The sequence below is a fragment of the Acanthisitta chloris genome, unplaced genomic scaffold, assembly GCF_000695815.1.
Source record: "Acanthisitta chloris isolate BGI_N310 unplaced genomic scaffold, ASM69581v1 scaffold12817, whole genome shotgun sequence".
In the NCBI taxonomy this organism is placed as follows: domain Eukaryota; kingdom Metazoa; phylum Chordata; class Aves; order Passeriformes; family Acanthisittidae; genus Acanthisitta; species Acanthisitta chloris.
In genome coordinates, this window is record NW_008682230.1 from 128,084 (window position 1) to 149,569 (window position 21,486).

General features: G+C 41.8%; 1 protein-coding gene across 1 annotated transcript in view; it reads left to right on the forward strand.

The window, feature by feature from the left end:
• The window catches only part of LOC103805788 (sickle tail protein homolog), a gene marked incomplete at its 3' end in the record, with an annotated part of 165,113 nt that overhangs the window by 123,196 nt on the left and 20,431 nt on the right, over positions 1–21,486 (forward strand). The window contains exons 5-8 of the mRNA XM_009078451.1: positions 2,169–2,995; positions 11,063–11,167; positions 11,587–11,639; positions 18,853–19,013. Coding sequence (XP_009076699.1) covers positions 2,169–2,995; positions 11,063–11,167; positions 11,587–11,639; positions 18,853–19,013 — 1,146 coding nt within the window. The remainder of the gene's footprint in view (positions 1–2,168; positions 2,996–11,062; positions 11,168–11,586; positions 11,640–18,852; positions 19,014–21,486) is intronic.

A 21,486-nucleotide genomic window follows, 5' to 3' on the forward strand; every position in this document is an offset into this window, starting at 1 on the left:
CCCAGCCCAGCCCAAAGGGGTGTTCTTTGAGACTGTGGACGCCAAGTGCTATTTTAGAACAAACTCAAACACAAGATTTTGAGCAATAGCTGAGCCCCATATTTGAATTAATTTCCATCTTAAAGTATGGCAGTATGTAAAGGTGGAAAATAGGATTTGTTCTTTGACAGATTGTTTTGACTTAGGCGAAATGAATGAGAATATACAGGAATATGAAGTCCAGACGTTAGGGAAATTAAACCTGTTGCTTTCAAATCTTCCCATGGAAATTTTCTCCTCCCTTCCAGGTAGCATTGGAATTTTCCTCTATCTGCAACCCAGTATATCCTAGTGTCTGTGGTTTCTGTGCCAGATATTATTGCATTTGTTGTAGCTGAAGCAACTAAACAAGGCATGGTGTAGCTTGTACAGTAGAAATCAAGGAGGATTTTCTTTCTCCAGGCTCTTCTCTCAGTGTTAAAACTCTGTGGCTGCCTAACCCTGGAGGTATGAGCTGCTCAAGTCAATAGGAGTCTTTTTGTTCTGCTGGCCCAGGTCCAGAGTCCAAACACACAATACAGCTCAGTCTGTTGCAGCGTTTCTTCAAGCCAATAGCAAGTTATGTTGAATGCCCATGTATAATGTGATTAATACTGTTTAGTTATATTTCTTTTAAATTTCAGACTAGAATAATTCTCTGTGCAAATGAAAAAATTATTCCATGTTCCCATTTGGCTTGATAACTTTTGTCTGGCTCATTTATGACCCATCCCAATGTGCTCCTTTGTTCTATTGAGCTTATTTATTATTATTGCTGCCACAATCAGGTTATCTCCTTTCTTCTTTCTGATACCTGATACTCCAAATTGTTGATCTCTGGCCCTGGGGAATGTCATTTGTAATTCCCAAGTGCAGACCCTGCTGTGATAAGAACAGCTATTGTTTATATACTGACACTGCAATTCCCTTACCAGTGGAAAAACCTGTGGTGGGTCAGAAATAATTTCTTGCTTCATCTGCCATGGATCACTGTAAGTGCAATGAATCCCATCACATTTTCAAACCAAGGAGTGAGAGGGGAGAAAAATAGTGTAGACTTCAGATCCGCAAAATCCACTATACGTTAGCGTATAGGAATTTGGAGTTGGTCTTGGTGATGCGCAGTTTTCTACAATCTCTTGGAAGTGATGGAGAGGGAAGCTGAAATTGCAAACACAAATTTTAGAAACCGTAATTGGTGACCCTGCTGATTTTTTCATCTCCCTTTTTATCCACCTTATCCTAACAGCACCAGAGCAGGCACATGATGCTTGCTAGAGGGAGAATTTCTCTTACGTCTGTCGTTGACAGTGTTCAGCTATATAAAGAGGTCATTGCTGGGCAGAGTGAGATTTTATAGTCTCAAAAGCACATGTATCTATTGCCATGGCCTTTCTAACAAATCACTAGTATGTTGGTATGGAAGTTTTCCCTTTCTTTTCCTTGCTTGCTCATCCCTTACTGCTGGCAGCTACTGCTGCTGCTGCTTACAAAACTATGATAAAATGTTTGCTGACTTTCTGAGCTTGTGCTCCACAAACCATCCAAAGCACTGTTTTCATGCAACTTGACTATGTTACAGTCAATATGTATGTGTTGATCTCCTGTGCTTTGTGTAATGAAGACCACATCAAGTTATTAGCAAAAGGCTAAATCCTGTACTGAAGCAAATGCCCAATTTGTTGGCCATTTATCAATATTTATTTTTCTTGTCTAAGGACTTCAGGTGTTTGTGATGCCAGAGCATCAGCACTTTCTTCCTCCTTTGGAATCAGTGAACTCTAGGCTGTGTATCTGATCAATAAACTGTATAATTCTGTCATTGGCTACATATACTTGGAACACCTGGCACTGAAACCCTGATTTCAGCTTCAGTAGCTGTGAATATCAGATTAGGATAAGATGATATTTACATAAGTAAAAGCATTTTTAAAACTCTCATATTCCTTTAACAGGCAGCCCATTTTATTGCTGTTTATAGTAGTTATTTTCTTTAGGCACTGAGGTCCCAAAGTATTTAATTTACGCCGATGACGAATTATTTTGTCTTGAGGGTTTGATTTCATTTCCTTTTCTTCTGTAGACAACCCACATCATGTTTCGCTCATTCGGTAATTTTATATCTTATATCTTTTTCCTTTTCTTTCTAGATGCAGAGGGAAATTGCTTATACAGGACGAGATGGCCCAAGCGCTTCCCGCCCCGGATCTGCCACGCACCCTCTGCACGCGATGCCCAGCTCTCCGCCCTCCACCCCGGTGCCCCACTCCATGCCTCCCTCTCCGTCCAGGATTCCCTATGGCCGGCCCATGGGTGTGCCTGGCAATGCCACCATCCCCAGGGACCGGCTGTCCAGCGTGCCAGCCTCGCGCTCCATATCGCCCAGCCCCAGCGCCATACTGGAGAGACGGGACGTCAAGCCAGATGAGGACATGAGTAACAAAAACCTAACCCTGATCCGAAATGAAGGTCTGTACGGTGACCCTTACTTGTTCCACGAGGGGAGGATGAGTGTGGCTGCACCCCACTCCGGACACCCCCTCGATGTCCCTGATCACATTGTAGCCTACCATCGCGGTGCCATGAGGTCGTCAAGCACTTACTGCAACCCCTCTATGCAGCCTGAAATGCTGGAGCAGTCCTTGTACAGACAAAAGTCACGAAAGTACGCGGAGAGCCATTTGCCCACCCTCGGCTCTAAAACACCTCCTGCCTCACCCCACAGGGTGGCTGACATGAGAATGATTGATATTCATCCTCACCATGGCACTCACATTCCCTCCCACACCATCCAGCCTGACAGGTCCTCCCCCAGCCGCCAGTCCTTCAAAAAGGAGCCAGGACTGCCTGTGTTTGTGGATGCAAAAGCACGGAGCGCGATCGGCCTCCCAGGCATGGCCGAGGTAATGCCCTCTCCAGTGGACAAGCAGGCTTTTGGCTATGGGTCACCTGTGATGCCCAAAGACAAGGAGACAAGGTAAGGCAGAGCTGGGTCTTAATTTATGCGAACAACAAACGTTCCTAATCTGCACATCCTCTGTCATTTAATACCCAGGGGACAATGTAATGTGCAGGAGGCTGCAGTGTTTATTATCTGTCTGTCAAGGTAGTTAGTAATTTAGAGGAGATGCAACACCACCCATTATTAATTTGAAAGTATTGTCAACCCATGATGAATCCCTAGTTATTTTCATTTGTGTAAATTTCAGTCATTGGAAAAAATATAATAAAATAAAATGATTAACTAGGATTTTTCTTTCCAGACAGCTAGATCATGTTACAAGAACAAATGATGTTCTGTTCCCACTAATAAGGGAATATATTTCACCCCTGTTAAGGATGACACTCCGATATTACAATTTTGGTTCTTTATGGAGTGAAGTTTTTCTCATCTAGTGTTAGGAAATGGGAAGAATTTATCATTACTGTCTTATCTGCTGTAAAACATGAATTTGCATAAAAATAGGACAGTTGTTTACAATAATGTTCCTTGAGGGGAAACTGCTGAGAAGAGCAAGTCTGTCCCAGGGAAGAAATTGAAACACAAGTACTGTTCCCAATGATTTTTCCAGCATCACAAATAGTTGGTGGTCTGACTATTGTTAACTTTTGTGTGCTGATAATGATGACAGTGATCTCTCCTGTCTTTTTAAGGACCAGATTTACACAAAGGTCTGTGAAGGCTTCTTCTGCCATAGACCCTGCCCTAGGAGAGAAGTTACACTGCCAGGCAGTTTCTGTGTATTTATATGAGTTGTGTTAATCCCTAGTGTATTGTTTGTGCTGTTAACATTTATAGAGCTCTTTAGGGAAGTGAAGATGAATAGCTGGAAAATGCTGAGCTCACAGAGGCCAAAGGTAACTGCTGACTGCCTTTAACCACTGGGAAGATATGGAGCTTCACATAGCTCTCAGACTTCCCTTCTATCTGGGCAACTTGCTCAACAATTAGTCACCCCTTACCATGCTTGGCCAGAAGAAAAAAAGGTGCCATGAGATCCATTGTTGTGTTAAAAATGGAAGAAAATGAATAAAATCAGCCATCCACAAAAGTTACAGGCTTATAGTCTGGTAGTTATCTTGACATAAGAGTATGAGTTAGGGCACATTACCATCTAGGGTCAGTGAAATCTGATTTTTGTCTCTCTGTTTCCAAGAGAAAGTTACAGTACCTTAGATTTAATTCCAAGCTTCCATTATTACAACTAGGAAGTAATTTGAAGGAAATTTGCCAATTCTAATCCAAGAGATAGCTTTCAGATTGAAAATTTTATAAGGTTCATGATAGGGTGCTGAAAATAAAGGAAGACACCAACAGCTTTTCAGATTGTGCAGCTTTCTATCTGCACTCCAGGCATCTCAGCTGTTCACTCAGCTACACAGCTATGCATAAGGCTGTGTGTTTGTGAATTTATAAAGAGCAACTATATACAGATAGTTCTGCAGCTCCTTAAAAGGGAGTTTTGCACCAGGAGTTTTAGTCCTCATCCCAGAGTCTGTTAACAGTGAAGAAAACAGTATTTGCATAATTACATTTCCAAATAAATACATGACCTTAAAATTCAGCATAGTGTGTATTAGTCACATGGCACTGAAAGAATCATTATGAAGGCTGTACTTATGGGTTGTGGGTTTTTTCCAACCTCGAGGAAGTGTAACTTTCTCAAAAAATAATTGTAAATACCCAAAGCAATTCATGCAAATTGGTGTGTTTTCTAGTCACTGCAATATTAAGAATTGCTTTTGAGCTCTATAGACACAAAATGCTCTAGGCCTTCATTTAGCTTTGTAATAATTTCATAAACTTTGAAAGCAAACACTGCTGAGATTATAGTAAACTAAACAAGGAATACTAGGGGGTGTCCAGGTGGAGGTGCTTCAGCAGGGGCTGAATTGTTGCAAGGTTGTTATTGAACACCTGAAGGGTGATGTTTATAATGGCAGAAAGATATCCTGTGCCTTGTTGTGTAGGTCTTACAGTTTACAACCATTAGCAGTACAGCTGGGTTTGCTTCTATGGGTAAGAATATTTTGGGCTTGAAGAGATGAGGCTGAATTCATTCTCTTCCAGGCATGGTAAAATGAGGTGCATGCTGCTCTGGTGTGCATGTTATCCACTTGCTGATGCAAAGAGCCTAAAGCCAAGGGAACAAAAGGTGCATGGCAGTGTGTTCAGTCAGCCTGCATGCAGACGGCGTCAGGTGTGGGCAGATTGAGGATCTCTTAGCCATGGGGGCACTGGGGAGGGAGATCTTTTGCATTTGTACACTGTGACAAGAGGGACACACCATTCTGAATCATTCAGGAGTGGACTGAGGATCCTGCAGGCACCAAACCCATCATCTCAGCACTGCTGTTCCTTTAGTTCCTAGTGGAGTGTGCTGAGAGCAAAGAAAACATCTCTTGTGCCACGTCTTTGTGGAAATTACCTTGAAGTAGCACTGTCACAACCTCAGGACAGTGCCAGTTTAAGTCAGAGAAAAGACAGAAATGGATAGTGACAATATCAGAAGTAAAACTGAGCCTCTCTTCCCCTGTTAATTCTCTCCAATTTTTCCAGTCCAAGGCTGAAGTGGGACATCTATGTGCTTTGTCAGTATATGTTGGGTACTTACAGCAGATAAGATCTCTCATTGACTGCATCATGGTTTTATTGAAGAAAATGGTTCCATTACCTTTGGAATGTTAACTGCAGCAGGTTTGGGTCTACAAAAGATGAAACCCAGTATTTCTGAGCATTTGTTTTGGACTTTCCCACTTTAGTTTTGCATTGTGGAAGCCTGTCTCATCAAGCCTATTATTTAAGGCAGAACTGAGGGGGATTTTATTGCTTCATGTGATTATTTCTTGTATCTGTTTTACCTTGGGTATTTTCAAAGTAGCTACTTCTGTGCTATAAAGCATTGAATAAATTCTCACAGCAACTCATTTACTGGAAGAGTTCCATAAAAAGCTCTTTTGCAACAGTGAGAAGAAACAACTTCATGGAGATTTTAAAAAATAAAATACATTAGTATTCATGTGCACGAAAACATTAGAAGCTGTAACAGGTTGCAGCCATTCATCTTTGAGGGGTCATAATCCCTTAAATCTGAGGCTTACTAGAAGAATGAGTAAATTTTTGTGAGTGAGCATGAGTTGTTTAACAGTGATTTGCTGTCATAGTTTTGGATGGCTCATTTCTGTAGTTTATGGTGGACAATTCTGGAAGTTATAACAGGCAAAGCAGATGTTAAAATGTTGATAAATTGGAAAATAAGATATTTATCCAAAAAGTGCATTAAATTAACTGCGATTTAGCTTGCATTCTTTGCATTTATAATGTGTGTTACAAAATTCTAGGGTATTTGATAGTTCTGAATATGTGTATAATAAATGCTGCTACTCACTAAAATACAATCCTTGGAACAGCAAGATAAGGCCATGGAATATTTTTCCTCTAAAAGCATTTCAGGAGTGTGCTATGGATCTTCTCCCTGAACACAACTCTTGTCCTCTTCTTTTCATGCCTCATTGGTGAGAAAAGATGATGGTAGTGGCAAATGTGATCACTTTCATGGCTCATGCCTTGCAGTTCAAGACCAAAGTGTAATGGGCATGTGTAGATTATTGGCTATTGTTCCCACCACAAAACCACTTTATTGTTTGATATGTTGGAAGTATGGATGATCTCTCTATGGATTAGGAAAAATTACCATACTCTGTAAAGCATGAACAGTGGGAGAGTCCATCAGCAATGCACTGAGAATTGTCTAAGGGGAACTTGCAGATACACCCTCTTAGACACTTTTCATAGGGCCAAAGTTGCATCTTCCTTTGTGAAAGATGTTGAATAACCAGGCAGAAAAAGATTTTTTCAAATGACCAAGGTAGGATGGAGGAGAGGTAAACTGTATTTTGGCTTCCTACTCTTAGAGGAACTGTTTGTAAGAAGATGAGATGCAGACTCTTGGATAAGACTTGTCGAATAGTATCACAGCTGGCAGTGCTTCAGAACTCCCCTTTTTACCCTTTAGCTTCAAGCTGTTGAATGCTTGAGTTTAATCTTATTCTTAGCAGACTGAGATAGTCACTTGTGTGTATCTTTCCATGGGAAGAGAGAAGAGTACAAAAGAGTTCTGCTGGTCATTGGTTCCCACCCTTCCAGGATATCTACTCAGGTGTTTTGGGGAGAATTTGGGATAAAGTCTGACTGTGACACCTTCACTTGGTTCTAGAGAAGCCATTGGGAAAGACAACCTACTCCCGTTTCCTTATTTTCCCAGTGAAATAAAAAACCAAAACAATAAACTATAATGAAATGTTTCTTTCTTAGGGTAATATAGAAATTTATTTTTCCCTTTCTCTTACCCTCTTTTGATTAATATATAAACTTCTCTTGGGGTTTAACTATAAAATATGAAGTCACTGAAAATTTTTCTCCAGGAAGGTGATCCAATTAGTTCATGGTGCAGACTTGGTATTTGAGTACATCTGTTATGGATGATGTGCTGCACAGCCTAGGGTTGGACAGGAGCATGAATGAACAGTTACACTGCCCAGTTTTATTCTGTGTCTGTATGAAGTATCTTCTCAGTGATGTGAATATTAAAGATGTCCCCAGGAAAGGGAAGGAACACACAAACCACACTTAGATAGCATTACGGTGACAAGTGGATACCAATTCAGCAATATGCTGTACCCTGCTTGGCATTACTTCCAGTTAATTGCAGTAGAAGGAATGACACGAAACCTCAGTGAAGCTCTAAGGAAGAAATCTGGTGATAAAATCTAATGTCTCAGTGCATGGTCCCCAGAGAAGCAAGGGCTTGCATTTCTTCTGCTGAATTTGGGAGCAAGATGCTAGGGCAGGGCCCTGGTACCTGGACATACCCAGGGCTAGAGCTGTGGATCAGGCTGCTGGGGAGAACAGAGCTGCTGAGTGCCTGCCTTGCTGGCCAGGGTTTATAAGAAGCAAAAACCAAACCTGACAGAGAGGCCTGCTGAGCTGGGTGTCACTTCTGACCTTGTCCCCTCCTTTCCTCCCCTACCATGCTGCCACCTCTGACTCTCCCAGCATTCACAGGAGAACAATGTGAAACAATGCCTTTCTGTGCTCAGGCTGATAAAATAGCCATTTCTTTCCCAACTGCTGTAGGAGGGACCCTCCCTGTGCTTCCTGGGTGGTGGAGAGATGCAGCTTTATCTGGGAAATTAATCTGGGAACAGAGACGGGGTTGGGTCTTCTCACACTACCAGTGCTGGGCAAGGGGCACCACTGTGTTTTGTTCTGCGTGACCCTCTCTCCTAGTGCTCCACATCCTGGCCTGCCCTACCCACAGGGGCTCTGGCCTGCCCCATGTCTGTCCCATGCCCTGGAAACCTTGGTCTGTCCTGTGCCATTGGAGTGACACTCTGCCCTGTGCCCTGGCAACCCTGGTCTGCCCCATGCTGTGGGGATCCTGTCCTGCCCCATCCATGGGACCTTGGCCTGCCCTGTGCAGGGAGGGCTGCCAGGGCGTGCTCTTCCCCCACTTTCCTCCTCCACAGCAGGGAGCACAGTGAGAGGAAGAAAATACAATGAGGAGAACCAAAAATATGCAATTGTCATGGCAGTGGGGGCATCCCTGATGGACTCTGGCCCAGCACAGGCTGAGGAAAACATTCATTTTTTCCCTCTCAGCTCCAAGGCTGCTGTAGCCCTTCACAGGAAAGCCAGGGGGAAGGGATGGACTGCAGACCCCCTCCCTGCTCCTCGGGGGCTGCGTGGCTGGCAAGAGGACTGGGCCACCAGTCCTCCAGCCACATCAGCTGGGGTCATGTCCCCACCACCAGGCCATCTGCATCCTTCTGTGCCCATGCTGGAGCATGCTGCCTCCCACTGCCTTTGGTTGGACTGCCCAACCTCCTAAAATCAGGTTGTTTCGTTTAATGCCTAAAAGGTGCCTCCTGCCTTGTTTCTGACAGAGCAACTCCAGAGCACATATAGATTCTTCACATTCTTAATGCTTTTACCATATGAAAAATAATGTGCTCTGTGCAATTCATTCCAGTATTTCATTCGTTTTTCATCATCTCCTATCTCTGGAACATCCCTCTCCCTCTTAACAACATATTTTCCTAGATTTCATGGCAAAGGACAAGATCAGCTTTTTGTTGCCATAATCTTTTTTGAAGCAGAAAATTGTTTCCAGATTATCAAACGCGGGATGGAAAAAACATCATCTTTATGAATTGGTAAAACAGATAGACTTCCAGTTGAGTTTATTTCCAGGAAGGTTTTGTGATGATTATCTGGGAATATAAAAAGTGTTTTCATTATTAAGTGTCAAAAATGCTGCATTAAAGTTTGTTAGAATATATTTATCCTTGTGTTTTACTACTTGTTTTCATTCCAAAGGTTACTGTAGCCTGAACCAGTTCCTTATTTTAAAACTTATAATAGTGGAAATTCTGTAATGTATTTCTTGGTTTGAAGTGAAGTAGATCAGATTCACTAGTCTTCTCATCAGCATTCAAAATACCTTTTAAGATGAAGACAGAAAATGAAGATGCACACACTGTAGTAAATCACAGTAAGAACACGTCTGCTGGCTGAGGACTGACTGAGCACTCTCTTCTTCCCTGCTTGTGTCTGTTAGCATCTCAGTACTTGTTTTGCTGCACTGTTTCCTCAAACTGAGTGTCTCATAGTCTCTGCTGGCTATGGTGTCTGGGTGCTATCCCAGCAAACTTCATTCATTCCCTGAATGGGAATGAAATAATTAGCCTGGATAAGCATCTGGCTACAAGCAGGGCTGGTTACTCACTTTGTATCATGTCAGCTTGCTTCTGCCTGGTATTGGTACCTACATTTGAGTTTATATGACCCTTATTGATTGGCATTATTGCTTTGGCCATCAAACAGCAGCTGGAGCTGGGGGTGCCCAGGATGCTGCAGTGGTGATGGATGGACCCTGCAGCAGGCTGAGTCTGGGTCTGAGTGTGTCTGTCCCATCTTCTTTCATCAGTCACTGCTGCTGGTCTTTATTACTTGCTTTTTGAGAAGTTTTGTTCCCACTCATCTTCCAAAACCACAGTCTGCTGTTAGCATTTGCTTTTGTGTGTCTTCCTGGACATTTAACTGCTGGCATATAGGGCTGTCTTTTCAGAAGGTCCTATACTGATATGTACCTGTGTCGTGGTATGTCATTGATGTACTGGCATGTGTAGGTAGGCAGATGTGTGAGCAAAAAGCTGTTTTGAAGCCCAGTGAGGAAGTGCCCTGACTAATATATGCATTTATGTAAACAAATACACAAATGTTAGCCTTTCCATCCCAAGAAAATACCATTGCTGTTGTTTAGTGATCTTTGGTTCTTCTGGAAAACACTGACCATAGATACCATAGTTCTTCATCTCTTTTCTTCTGATTATTAGGAACTTTAGGAATATGTGCATGAAAGCAAATCTGTTTTATTATAATGTTGCTGTACAGTCTGCATTTGGTGTCCTGTGCCTCTCTATCACCTTTCTGTCCTTTCCAAAGCAGACAGTCGTGATGTCAGGTGAAAAGGATTTGGGCTGGAAAGTAGTCAGCTTGGGCAGATTACATGTTTCACAGACAAAAATCCTGCATTTGGGGAAACTAAAAATAGTAACAAGAAGAAGTGTAAAGTCTTTAATCCTGAAACCTTATGTACAGGCAAAACGATTGGCCCAGTGTAGGTAAAAGAGAAAATATATGTAATGCTGAAGAAAATATTTTTTCACTAGTTCCAAATGGCATTAACAGCTTGTTTTAGGTGCCTGTCTTGTGAGATCATTAGAAGCTGATTATCCTGGTGGTTGTTTGCTTTGTTCTTTTTAACTAAGCAGATGTCTTTTTTATTGTCTGTTGCCATGCAAAAGCTGTCCAAACCAAGATGTGGTAAGCTGCTGCAATAAGGTATATGCAAACTGGTACCCATGGGCCTTTGCACAAACTCTGTAGTGTCTTTCCAGTCCTGTGGTAATCATTCACCTAGAAAAACAAGTCTGAAAGCAAATATATCTGGCTTTAACAAACGGTTCTCTTGTCTTACAGAGAGAGGATACAAGCCATGGAGAAACAGATTGCCAGTTTAACTGGTCTTGTTCAGTCTGCGCTTTTTAAAGGGCCAAATACAAGTAATAGCAAAGATGCTTCTAGGTAAAAACAGAATTCATCTGTAATGATTTTAGTAATCAATCAACAGAAATAATATTTGAATGTAACAGTAAAAAAAACCCTGAATGCTCACTCATTGTTAAATATCTTTATCATCTCCATGAGAATGCTAGGCAGAGAGGAAGAATATGCCAAATGATAGATGGAGATTAACTGCATTACTCTTCTTTGTGTTAAAAAGAATTAATGTAGCTACATCTCTGTGCTTTTTACTGCTTATACTCCATTCCTTGCTTAACTTATATTAAAAGGTGATTTTTTAAAAAAACAACTGACAAGCTACTGGTGTTTTAAATTAATAACAGATATGCTAGTCAAGGCCATTTATTTGCTGAATATAAACTTCACTACAGTTTTAATCTTAGTAAGCTAAAATTATGATTTTTCTTTTTATTCCTTAGTGAGAAGATGATGTTGAAAATTGTGTCCAGCAAAAGCAGTGTTGACACTGCAGGTAAGACAATTCACTTTTAATTTACAAATTATTCAGGTATATGAATTGTTCCAACATTAGACCAGTTTATGGAAATGACACATTTACTTAAATTGCTGTAGCTGTACTGTCAGAACTGAAGTTTAAGTTCAGGATGTGGGAGTTGATCACATCTTAAAGAGAGGAATTTCTCACAGGTTGAGATGGTATTTGGAATGAATTTAACACCTGTGCTGAGTGGTTTAAATGAGATGCAGAGCCTCTGCATATGGTGAATTTTCCAGTGACTTGTCTCATCTATAGTACATATATCTGTCATTAACCCCAGATGTATCCAGATTGCTGTGGAAGACTAAATATTTAATTCCTTTTCTGGTCATCTGAACTTTTCTCTAAGGTCCTTCTGTCAGTAGGATGCTATGGTTGCAATGACACCAAGAAATTTAGCAGTCAGCAAGACAGCACTTTCCCTAATTAAGCGACATTGATCTGTTACTAATTATTAGCATGTGCCTAAACTGTTCTGAGCAAGCATCAGTTATGAAGCCAGGAAAAGCTGGTCTCATTTTAGCTTCTCACTTGGAGAGCTGTTAAGTGTTTAAGAGATGGAGTTAAGGCTGTTGTGAAAGGAGATCTCCATGTGATTGGAACTCTGTGTATGGGTTACTGTTGGAGAAGTCTGCTGGTGTACTTACATACCTCCTCTTCGCCCTTTGTCATGTACTGAATGCAAATAAAGGCAATTCCCTACTTCCTGGTAGTGCTGTTCCCACAGGGAGGTCTGTGCTCCGGCAGATAGTAAACCACACACATTTATTAGCAAACCTATTATGCTCCTAACTAGCCTTTCTGTTGGAGCTGTCAGTTCACGTTCAGGATTCCTGTTTATCTGGAATTGCAGTATGTCCTCCTAACGACAGATGTCAAATTAGACCTGGAAACTATCAAGCACATGCAAGAGAGCAAAAGTTTAAGTCCTGGTACTGCAGCTTTGCTCCCAAGCCACTCTCTGATCCAGTTCCAACTCTTCCCTTCCTGCTGGCCTCTGGATGGGGAGAGCAATACTTAAGGCTTTGAAGAAATAAGTTGTAATTTTTCAGTTTCAGGCAATTTACTGAAAAGTCTGTCATTTTTCAAACAGCTGCAAAATGCTCTTAGACTTTTCCCTATTGCAGTGTCATTATAGACTGAGAATTTATGGTATTTCCTACTTGCACAGTCCTCATCTCAAATAAAGCACCTGTGAAACAATCACAACTTGCACACACATTGGCTTGTGTTCCTCTTTGCACTGCATTGCTGTTCAGCCTTGCCACTTTCCCTGTGGTGGTACTAATTCAGACAAATACGTTGCAAGGGACGCTGAGTTGAGGGTCCTGATCTAAGTGGGCCCTGCTTTGAGTGGGAGTTTGGATCAGATATCCTGCAGAGGTCCCTTTAAATCTAAATTATTCAGTGTGTGCATGTGTGAATGTGCTCTCAGTGAAATGAGAAATGGAATAATATCCATTGGGAAAATGGTCCTACATAACCCGAAGGTGTGCGTTCCTCTGGAAGTCATGCCCAGCCCAGCAGAATAGCATGGTTCATCATCAGCAACTGTTTCCTGCCACTGTTGTTCCCAAATACTCCATATCATATGACTGAACACATGTTCCTAAATTGGCAAAATTACATCTAACAACTGCGTGTCTAAGCACGGGGTGAGGGGTGGGCAGTGGAGGGAGAGGGTGGGAAGCATAGTTTAGACAACTGCATGTCTAAGCATGGGGTGAGGGGTGGGCAGTGGAGGGAGAGGGTGGGAAGCATAGTTTACTGTCTCAGATCATCATCTGCCACTTACTGACAGAGACATTGACTTTGTCACATGGCCATGCCCATATCCAGCATATGAGTAAGGTTTCCAGCATTTGGGTTGTGCAATAGATGCCCTTCTGATCACTTGGGAGATAGGGATAGTGCAGTGAGGCCAGCCATGCAGCCAACAGTCTGCAAGGATCCCTATCAGTACTGTAAATATAATTGTAACTCCAGCACCTGCATCCCTAAATCCTGTCCTTGCAGCATGACTCAGCCACAAAATTAAATTGTAGCAGGTAAAGGAAACAAGGTGTCATGCTGACCCCAATATACTACAGTATTGTAACCACAACAGCTATTATTGAAAATTACTGTATAATAGAATAGTCTTGTGTAATGGAATATTTGCTTTTGCACCTGCTTTTGAAATTGTGCATAACATGGTCTAATAAGTCATTTCGGTCCCTGCTTACTTGAAAATTAGGCAATCTGCCAGAATATGCTACAGAATGTTTCTCCTTTTCGTAAATATGCTTGGGTTTGAGTATGTCAGGAGCATCTAGAAACACTTCTGCTGACCTCTGTTTTGTTCTTCAATTCACCCCAATCTTTATTAAGTATAGCCATTTAGGCAGTTGACTCTCTTACTTTACAATTCCACTTGACAACTGTGCACTGAGACACCAGCTTTAGCAATTTTGAAGTGTATTTGAAAGAAAAAGTGGTATAAAATGTTGATTGAGCACTCCTTCCTACAGCACTGGTAAGCAAAAACGTGAATTGCTTCCCATTCTGAACAATAAAACATCTGTGCAAGATAATATTGGCTCATCAATGTTGAACGAACATTGTATTTTATAGTATGCATTCCAATGATAGGAGACTTTCATGCAAAAAATAGACAACCAGCTCTCTTGGGATGGGAAAAAACAAAATTTCTAAACCCTAGATAACTCTATATAGCTAGATTGTGAGTACTGTTTGGTATGTCATATAAACCAAATTGTTGTATGTAGTGTCCTCAAATATTAAGGACCCTGAGAAAAAAAAAATATCTTTTTTTTCTGGGAAAAATGAGACTGTAATAACAATACATGTCTGCATTGCGTATGTTTGGTTGCTTTAATCGCAGTTCTTTCATGGGAGATGGGTCCAAAGAGTAGTAACTTTCCACAGAATGATTATGTCTCTTCTGCTAATGTAAGGAGAAATCCCATGACCAAATCCTTATAAAGATCTTCAGTTCATCATACAAGAATGGCATCAAGGAGCTCTTCACTTAGGAACAGCATGTGACTAAAACCAAACCATAGTAGGAAGAGTCTCCATGAGATTTCTAACAAATATCCTGAGAAATGGTCACATACTCTCTTTTCTGTCATATTTTTGTTCATCAAGTGGAGACTGATTGATAGACTAAATCCTGTCTTCATTGATTAAATCGAGATCAGTTGTGGCACGGATTACTGAAAAAAGCAATAGTTTTTTGCTACTTGCTGCCTTGTTGAAAAAGGAAGGAGGACATTTCAGTATGTCCTGAAAAGGGTCCAGGGAATATGACTTTCTGCACTAACACCATCAATACAAAATGAGAGGAAGATGGCAGCAGGAAGGAGTATTATGAACATAGGGCTTGGATTTGATTCCTCACTCTTCGTGAACTGTCTTATCATCCATGCATATCTGTGTGCCTTTCTCACACACATGGCTCTTGCTGTGATGACCTGTGAATTAGAAAATTTGTCCATACCTGCTTGCTTATCTCAGATTCAAAGATAGATCATGCTAATCTATGACCTCTGTCAGTGTTTTCAGGCAAAATATGATCCTGAATTCATTCAGGATCAATGAGGTGAAGTTGCACACTAATACATAAAGAATATTTTATTCATTTAAGGGTGCTTTAGTGCTGTTGAGTAACTGTTACATGTCTCCCCAAATGATGCTTGAAAATGTTGTGGCTTATAAGAAGAAGATGAGTAATTTCTGAAGAAACTTTGCTGGGTGTCTTCTGATGACCTTTCTTTTCTCAGCCTGCTTCAAAATAAAATCTAGAGAACAGAAGGAAAGCAGTGTCTTCACAACCATGGCAAAGGTCAAGTGTCATGGAGTAGAAGTTGTGTTCCTTACCTTCCTGAGCCTGGGCAAACCTTTCCCCTTTCTGCTCATCAGTTCTCTTTGCACTCTAAAAATGGCAGTTAACTTTTTTCTTTTTTGCCCGGAGTATTAGGGAATTGTGGAGGGAGTTTGCATTCAGGCCCCCTTACTTAACTCCAGCAAGGGTTTATTTAAAAACCTAAAAGCCAATGCTGTTTCTTTTCCTGCACATCTAATCACAAAGATACAGCCTGGGACTGTTTCCAAAAGTGATCTATACTCTCTAGATGAAGCAGTCCCTCATTGAGCTGCCCTTTTATTCTTTTCTTTAACGAGCATGAGATATCTGAGAAATCAGCTGCTGATCCTTACTGCTCGCTCAGTGTCTGCTTGTGTGTCACATCCTTGGGAGTCCCACGTCGTGTTTCCCAGGCTCTGAGCACACTCTGCAGCAGCTGAGAGTACCTAATGGTGAGAAGAGGTGGCTGAGGCAGCAGCAGAGGAGGAGAGCTGCTTTGTAGGGAGCTGGAGACATTTATTGCTTACAGAAGCAGATTGCAGTCCATCTACACTAAAAGGAAAGCAGGCACCCCTTCCTGAGAAAATATGTGAACTGACTGGGGTCCAGCATGGGGGGAGAGGCTGGCGGGGACTGATTCATGCCTTGGCTGCATCATCACAGGGTCGGGGGCTGAGGTTTTGGAGCTTTTGCTTGAGGCAAAGAACAGCAGAAAGGTAGATGTGCTTTCAAAAATAGTCCAGATTTGTGGCTAGGGATCAGAACTCTTGGAGGCTTATCCACATTTTTCAGACTCTCTGGTGGTTTCTGTCTGTAAGGTTTATGAACTAAATACCATTTTCTTATAAAAAAAAAGTGCATGTGGGAGGGAAATAGATGCTTGACTGTAGGAAAAACTGCAGGGTACATGTAGACAGATAAGTATTAGCATATATTAGACCGAAGCATGGAGTGGGTACATAATGGCAGTGAACAAGGACTGTTTATTTCTTGAGTGTTGCTTTCTGTTAAGCAGCTCTTTGAAAGTCAAGAGAGCATTGAATCATACTGGAGTATAGCAAAAATGTGCACCAGCTTGCCCAGCAGCAAAATGAAAAGTGCTGTTGTTGAAGCACAGAGCAGATCTAGCTGGAGCACGTTTCGGGAAGGTATAGCATTACAAGGGTCTGCACCAGGCTAGAACAGCTTATTGTTTGAGCATGTCTCTGGAAGCCTATGGCATGGCACACTGTGTAGCACAGATCCAGCCAGAGGGACCTGTGCTTTGGCTGACAGGAATTGCAAATGTAGGTAAAGCAAGAAACATGATTCTTAAAAACCTTTTGGCCTGTTTTTAAATATAAATAGTCTGGTTTAATTTCCATCCTTTAAGAATGCTTCCCTCAAATGAATTTTGCAAAGGCTATGTTTGAGGTATCCACACCTTCTGGCAAAGGAATAACAGTATTTTGTTATGCTGAGCTGTACTTGGGCACATTTGGAGACTTTATGGTTGAAAAGACTACTAGAGGTGAAAGCATGAGGATTGAACTTACCACTCTTGGATTCATACTCATTCCAGCCAGAAAATGTGTCATGCACTTTAGAGAACTGAAAATTTGCCTTGAACAGACAAAGAAAAGCTCACAACACTAGTTTTTGTTTGACTTCATTGAACTTGATAGAATGTGTGCTTGGGGGAACAAATGATGACCAAAATCCCTGTGCAGATCCATTGATGAGTTATTTTCTGTTTCCTCAGAATTTTTTTTGTTTTATTCATAGAGAAGGAAGAAATTGAAGTAGGGAATGACCTAATCCTACAATAGAATCATAGAATTATTTAGATTGGAAAAGACCTTCAAGATCATGAAGTCCAACCATTAACCTAACACTGCCAAGTCCTCCACTAAGCCAGGTCCCTAAGCACATCTATGCATCTTTTAAATCCCTCCAGGGATGGTGACTCAACCACTTCCCTAGACAGCCTGTTCCAGTGCTTGACAACCCTTTTGCTGAAGAAATCTTTCTTAATATCCAATCTAAACCTGCCCTAGTGTAACTTGAGGCCATTTCCTTTTGTTCTACTGCTTGTTACCTGGGAGAAGAGACCAACCCCCACCTCACTACAACCTCCTTTCATGCAGCTGTAGAGAGCAATAAGGTATCCCACTTGAGCCTCCTTTCCTTCAGGCTAAACATCCCCAGCTCCGTCAGCTGCTCCTCCAAACCCTTGACCAGCTTCATTGCCCTTCTCTGGACTCACTCCAGCACCTCAATGTCCTTCTTGTAGTGAGGGGCAGCTCATGCAATAGTTCAGGGAGTGGCAGCCATCTGAGCCATCTGAGCCTGAGGGATGAGGTGATCTGAAGAATATGCAGGACTACATAGTGCTTGACAGAAAATTGTGTTCAACTGACAATCTGTCATTCTGTCTGCTGTCAGTGGTGGTGGGGAAAGGACACATTAGAAAGCAAATTTGAAGAAAAGTGCAAATTGCTAGAAGAAGCTGTAAAATGACTATTAGCTGATGATCTGGAATTTGCTTAAGCTTTTTCCCAGGTGCTTGAGATTGTAAAGAACAAGCTTGACATTGATGCTATGTAGAGGAACAGCATTCTTTAACAAAGAAAATCTTGTGAGGACACTGACAGTTATTTTCAGTGTGGCTCAGCTCACTTTCTTGTGTTATGCTGTGTTTCTTTCTGCCAGACTGAGGGGGAGTGTGTGCATGCAATGTGGCTGGAGAGCCTCTGCCATACCATTGTTCATTGCTCTTCTCCTGATTTTGTGTGGTTGCTGTTGGAGACACCTGCTAGAAATAATACATTTGTACTTTAAGCAGCAAAGCAAAATTCTCTGTAGAAACCTTTTCCCCACATTTGGCAGCTTGACTGAATCTCTCTCCAGCATGATTAATCAACAAATATACAGTTCAGGAGTCCTATGAACTTGCATCAACTTGGTCTCAGATATCTCCTGGGAGGGCAATCCTGAAGCTACTCTCAGGACCAATTTGATTTGATGCTGTTTTGTGTAACCTGCAGTCATAACTTATTATCCCATCTCTATTACATGTGGTAGAAAGCAGTCTTGGGGTAATCCAGTGCTCTGATGAATCTGAGATTTCAGGACAGATACACTCTGATATTGTACAGACTTCCCTCAAAATATAATGGATAAGGAGATACCAGTCCCCTGTTAATACTGAGCACTGGCATCTGTCATTTTCTCTTCTTGTCCATCAGTGTGAAATACACATGGATTCAGTGGGCAGAGGAAGGATTATGTTTGCACCTTCTCTGCTGTGAACTCAACCTGTCCTGCTGCTTATTGCAGGTGCTGCTAACATCTCTGTGGGGAAGAATGCACTGGCAACTGTGGAGTCTGCTGTCATCCATCACCCTGCTGGAGCCTCATCAATGCAAGTCAGTCTGCATGGCATGAAACGCAACGTGTCGGATCTGCGGCTGCAGCTGCATCAGATGAAGCAGCTACAGGTATATTGGGGTAATGCTGGGCAAAAAGAGGTGGATTGTCAGCAAATGCCTTTTTCCTTCCTTCCTTCCTTCCTTCCTTCCTCCCACACTTCCTTCCTTCCTTCCTTCCTTCCTCCCACACTTCCTTCCTTCCTTCCTTCCTTCCTCCCACACTTCCTTCCTTCCTTCCTTCCTTCCTCCCACACTTCCTTCCTTCCTTCCTTCCTTCCTCCCACACTTCCTTCCTTCCTTCCTTCCTTCCTCCCACACTTCCTTCCTTCCTTCCTTCCTTCCTCCCACACTTCCTTCCTTCTTCTCTCTGTCTTTTACCTTTTGCACAAGTGATTCTCAGTTACAGAGTTGTAGCAAAGAGCAAACTCAAGTATTACAGACACCAAAGCTCTAGCACAGCACGCACAGTCCTCGAGGTATGAGAATTAGCTCAGTTAAACTACTGTTGCTCAGATATTGAGAAAAAAATTAATTTTGGCTTTGTTTGATGACTGTAGACAAGTCATTAAAGCAGTATTTATATTACAATAATATCAAGCCTGTGATTACAGTTTGGATGTGCTGTGCTATGTGCTGTATAAACATGTTGGAAGAGCCATGTTCCTGCTTCATACTGTTTACAGTTGAGACAGTTTTTAAGTTCTTGAATAAACTTTGATGTCAGGAAACCCAAATGTAGCTGAGGATCAGTAGAAATGCATTAAGCCAGAGTCTGAGTCTTGTCTTTACAGAACCCAGATGAATAGCCAACTTGAACAATAAGGAAAAAAGATATTTCAAAAGTTGCTGCAAAGGTTTATTGTGTCCTACTTATATTAACATTGTAGCAGTACCTTCCTAGGACACATGAACACCTCCAAACCTGCAAGAAACTATATGAACAATGAAGAGTTAACAAAAATATTATGTTGGCATATACAGTCATGCTGCAAATATAAATATATGCTGTTCATCTCAGACACTGAAAATAAGCACATGCAGCTGTACAGGTCTTCAGCCCTTCACTTAATTAGAAGCTGAAGAGCACTGTGTATTGTCTCAGAAGATGAAAAAGGAGGTAAAGCACTATCTTGTAAGACAAAGTGGACAGCAGGGGAAACTTCAATACTCTGCCAGTCCTCCTTGCCTGGAAAGTGACATCACATGTTTGGTATTGTCAGGCTGCAGCTACTGTTTTTACAACCAGAGTGGTTTTGAACGGCACTATATCAATCACGTTTGATTTGCTGGTTAATTTTAGAACAAAATAATGATAATACAGATCAGAATTCACAGCATCTTTTGCTGTCACCTCCTTATCTAAAGGAAATTGAATCATGTACCAGTCATAGGGCAAGGGAGAAAAAGGGTAAGGTAAACATCAGGATAGGAAAATGTGGCCAACTGAACACGCCATGACAAGGTCCTGTGCTCAGTTTCCTGGTAATGAACAGGTGGCAGAAAGTGTTTGGAGCAAAGAGTTGTGTCAGTCAGGTGACTTCTGCCTGTGATACAGCTCCCATGCATTTGACTTTTCAGTTTAGGATGAGTATATTCCTATAGCAAATGCATCTTTCATGCCAAGCATCACGCTCCCCATCTCATTTCAAGACGCTGGCTTGGGATCTTTGCCCTGGCACATTATGTGTAAGTGCATATTCTTCCACATTTGTGCCACAAACCACTGCAGCCCCTCTGTCCTACTGCAGCCCCATGTGCCAAATGCAGCTCTTGGCAAATGCCTGTGGTCTGGCCACCAGCTGTGCTTAGCATGTGGCCTCATGAAGTGGGATGGAAGCTGCAGTGCCGTGCTGGGGGCAGTGAGCACATCAGTCTCACAGGGCCTGTTCACTGAGAGGGTGGCATTTCCCCAGCTGTGCTTTGTCTCCATGGCCTTGCCCAGGGCAGAAGCCTTGCTTTTGATCACATACAGTAAAATGGCACACAGGAGTGAAGAAACTTCTACCATCTGCACAAATCAGTGCTGCCAAGCAAGTCTTGAGATGGGAAAAAGGACATATCCCGAGTGTGCTCATTAACTCTGGCTGGCTTCCCTTAATTCAGAAATTATAGCAAATGCTGCATTGAGCCAGTAGGAAGTCAGGAAATTTGTGATAGTCAGATGGAAGAACCTGTAGCTCAAGGGAAACTTCGGCATGTTGCACGTAAATTACATTAATGAGAGCGAGTTTTTGTCATGGCTTTCCTGAATTATTTTGAAAAAGAGCTCACAGTTTGTACAGCAGCAAGTGAAACAGGTAGTGTTTTAAACTGAAGAATGTTGAAATATCACATTTCTAATGAAAAATTCGGTGATATGTTTTTTGGAAAATAACTGTAAGTAAAAGAGACAAAGTATTTTTCTGTTTTCCCAGATTGTTTGCACAGAATGTTTGACAGTACTTCATATTTTTTGCTTTCTCCTGGGTTGGCAGCCAGTTTGTTCCTGTTTGTGTGAATTTTTCATACAGTGACAGACTAGAAGAAATACTTCCAAAAAACT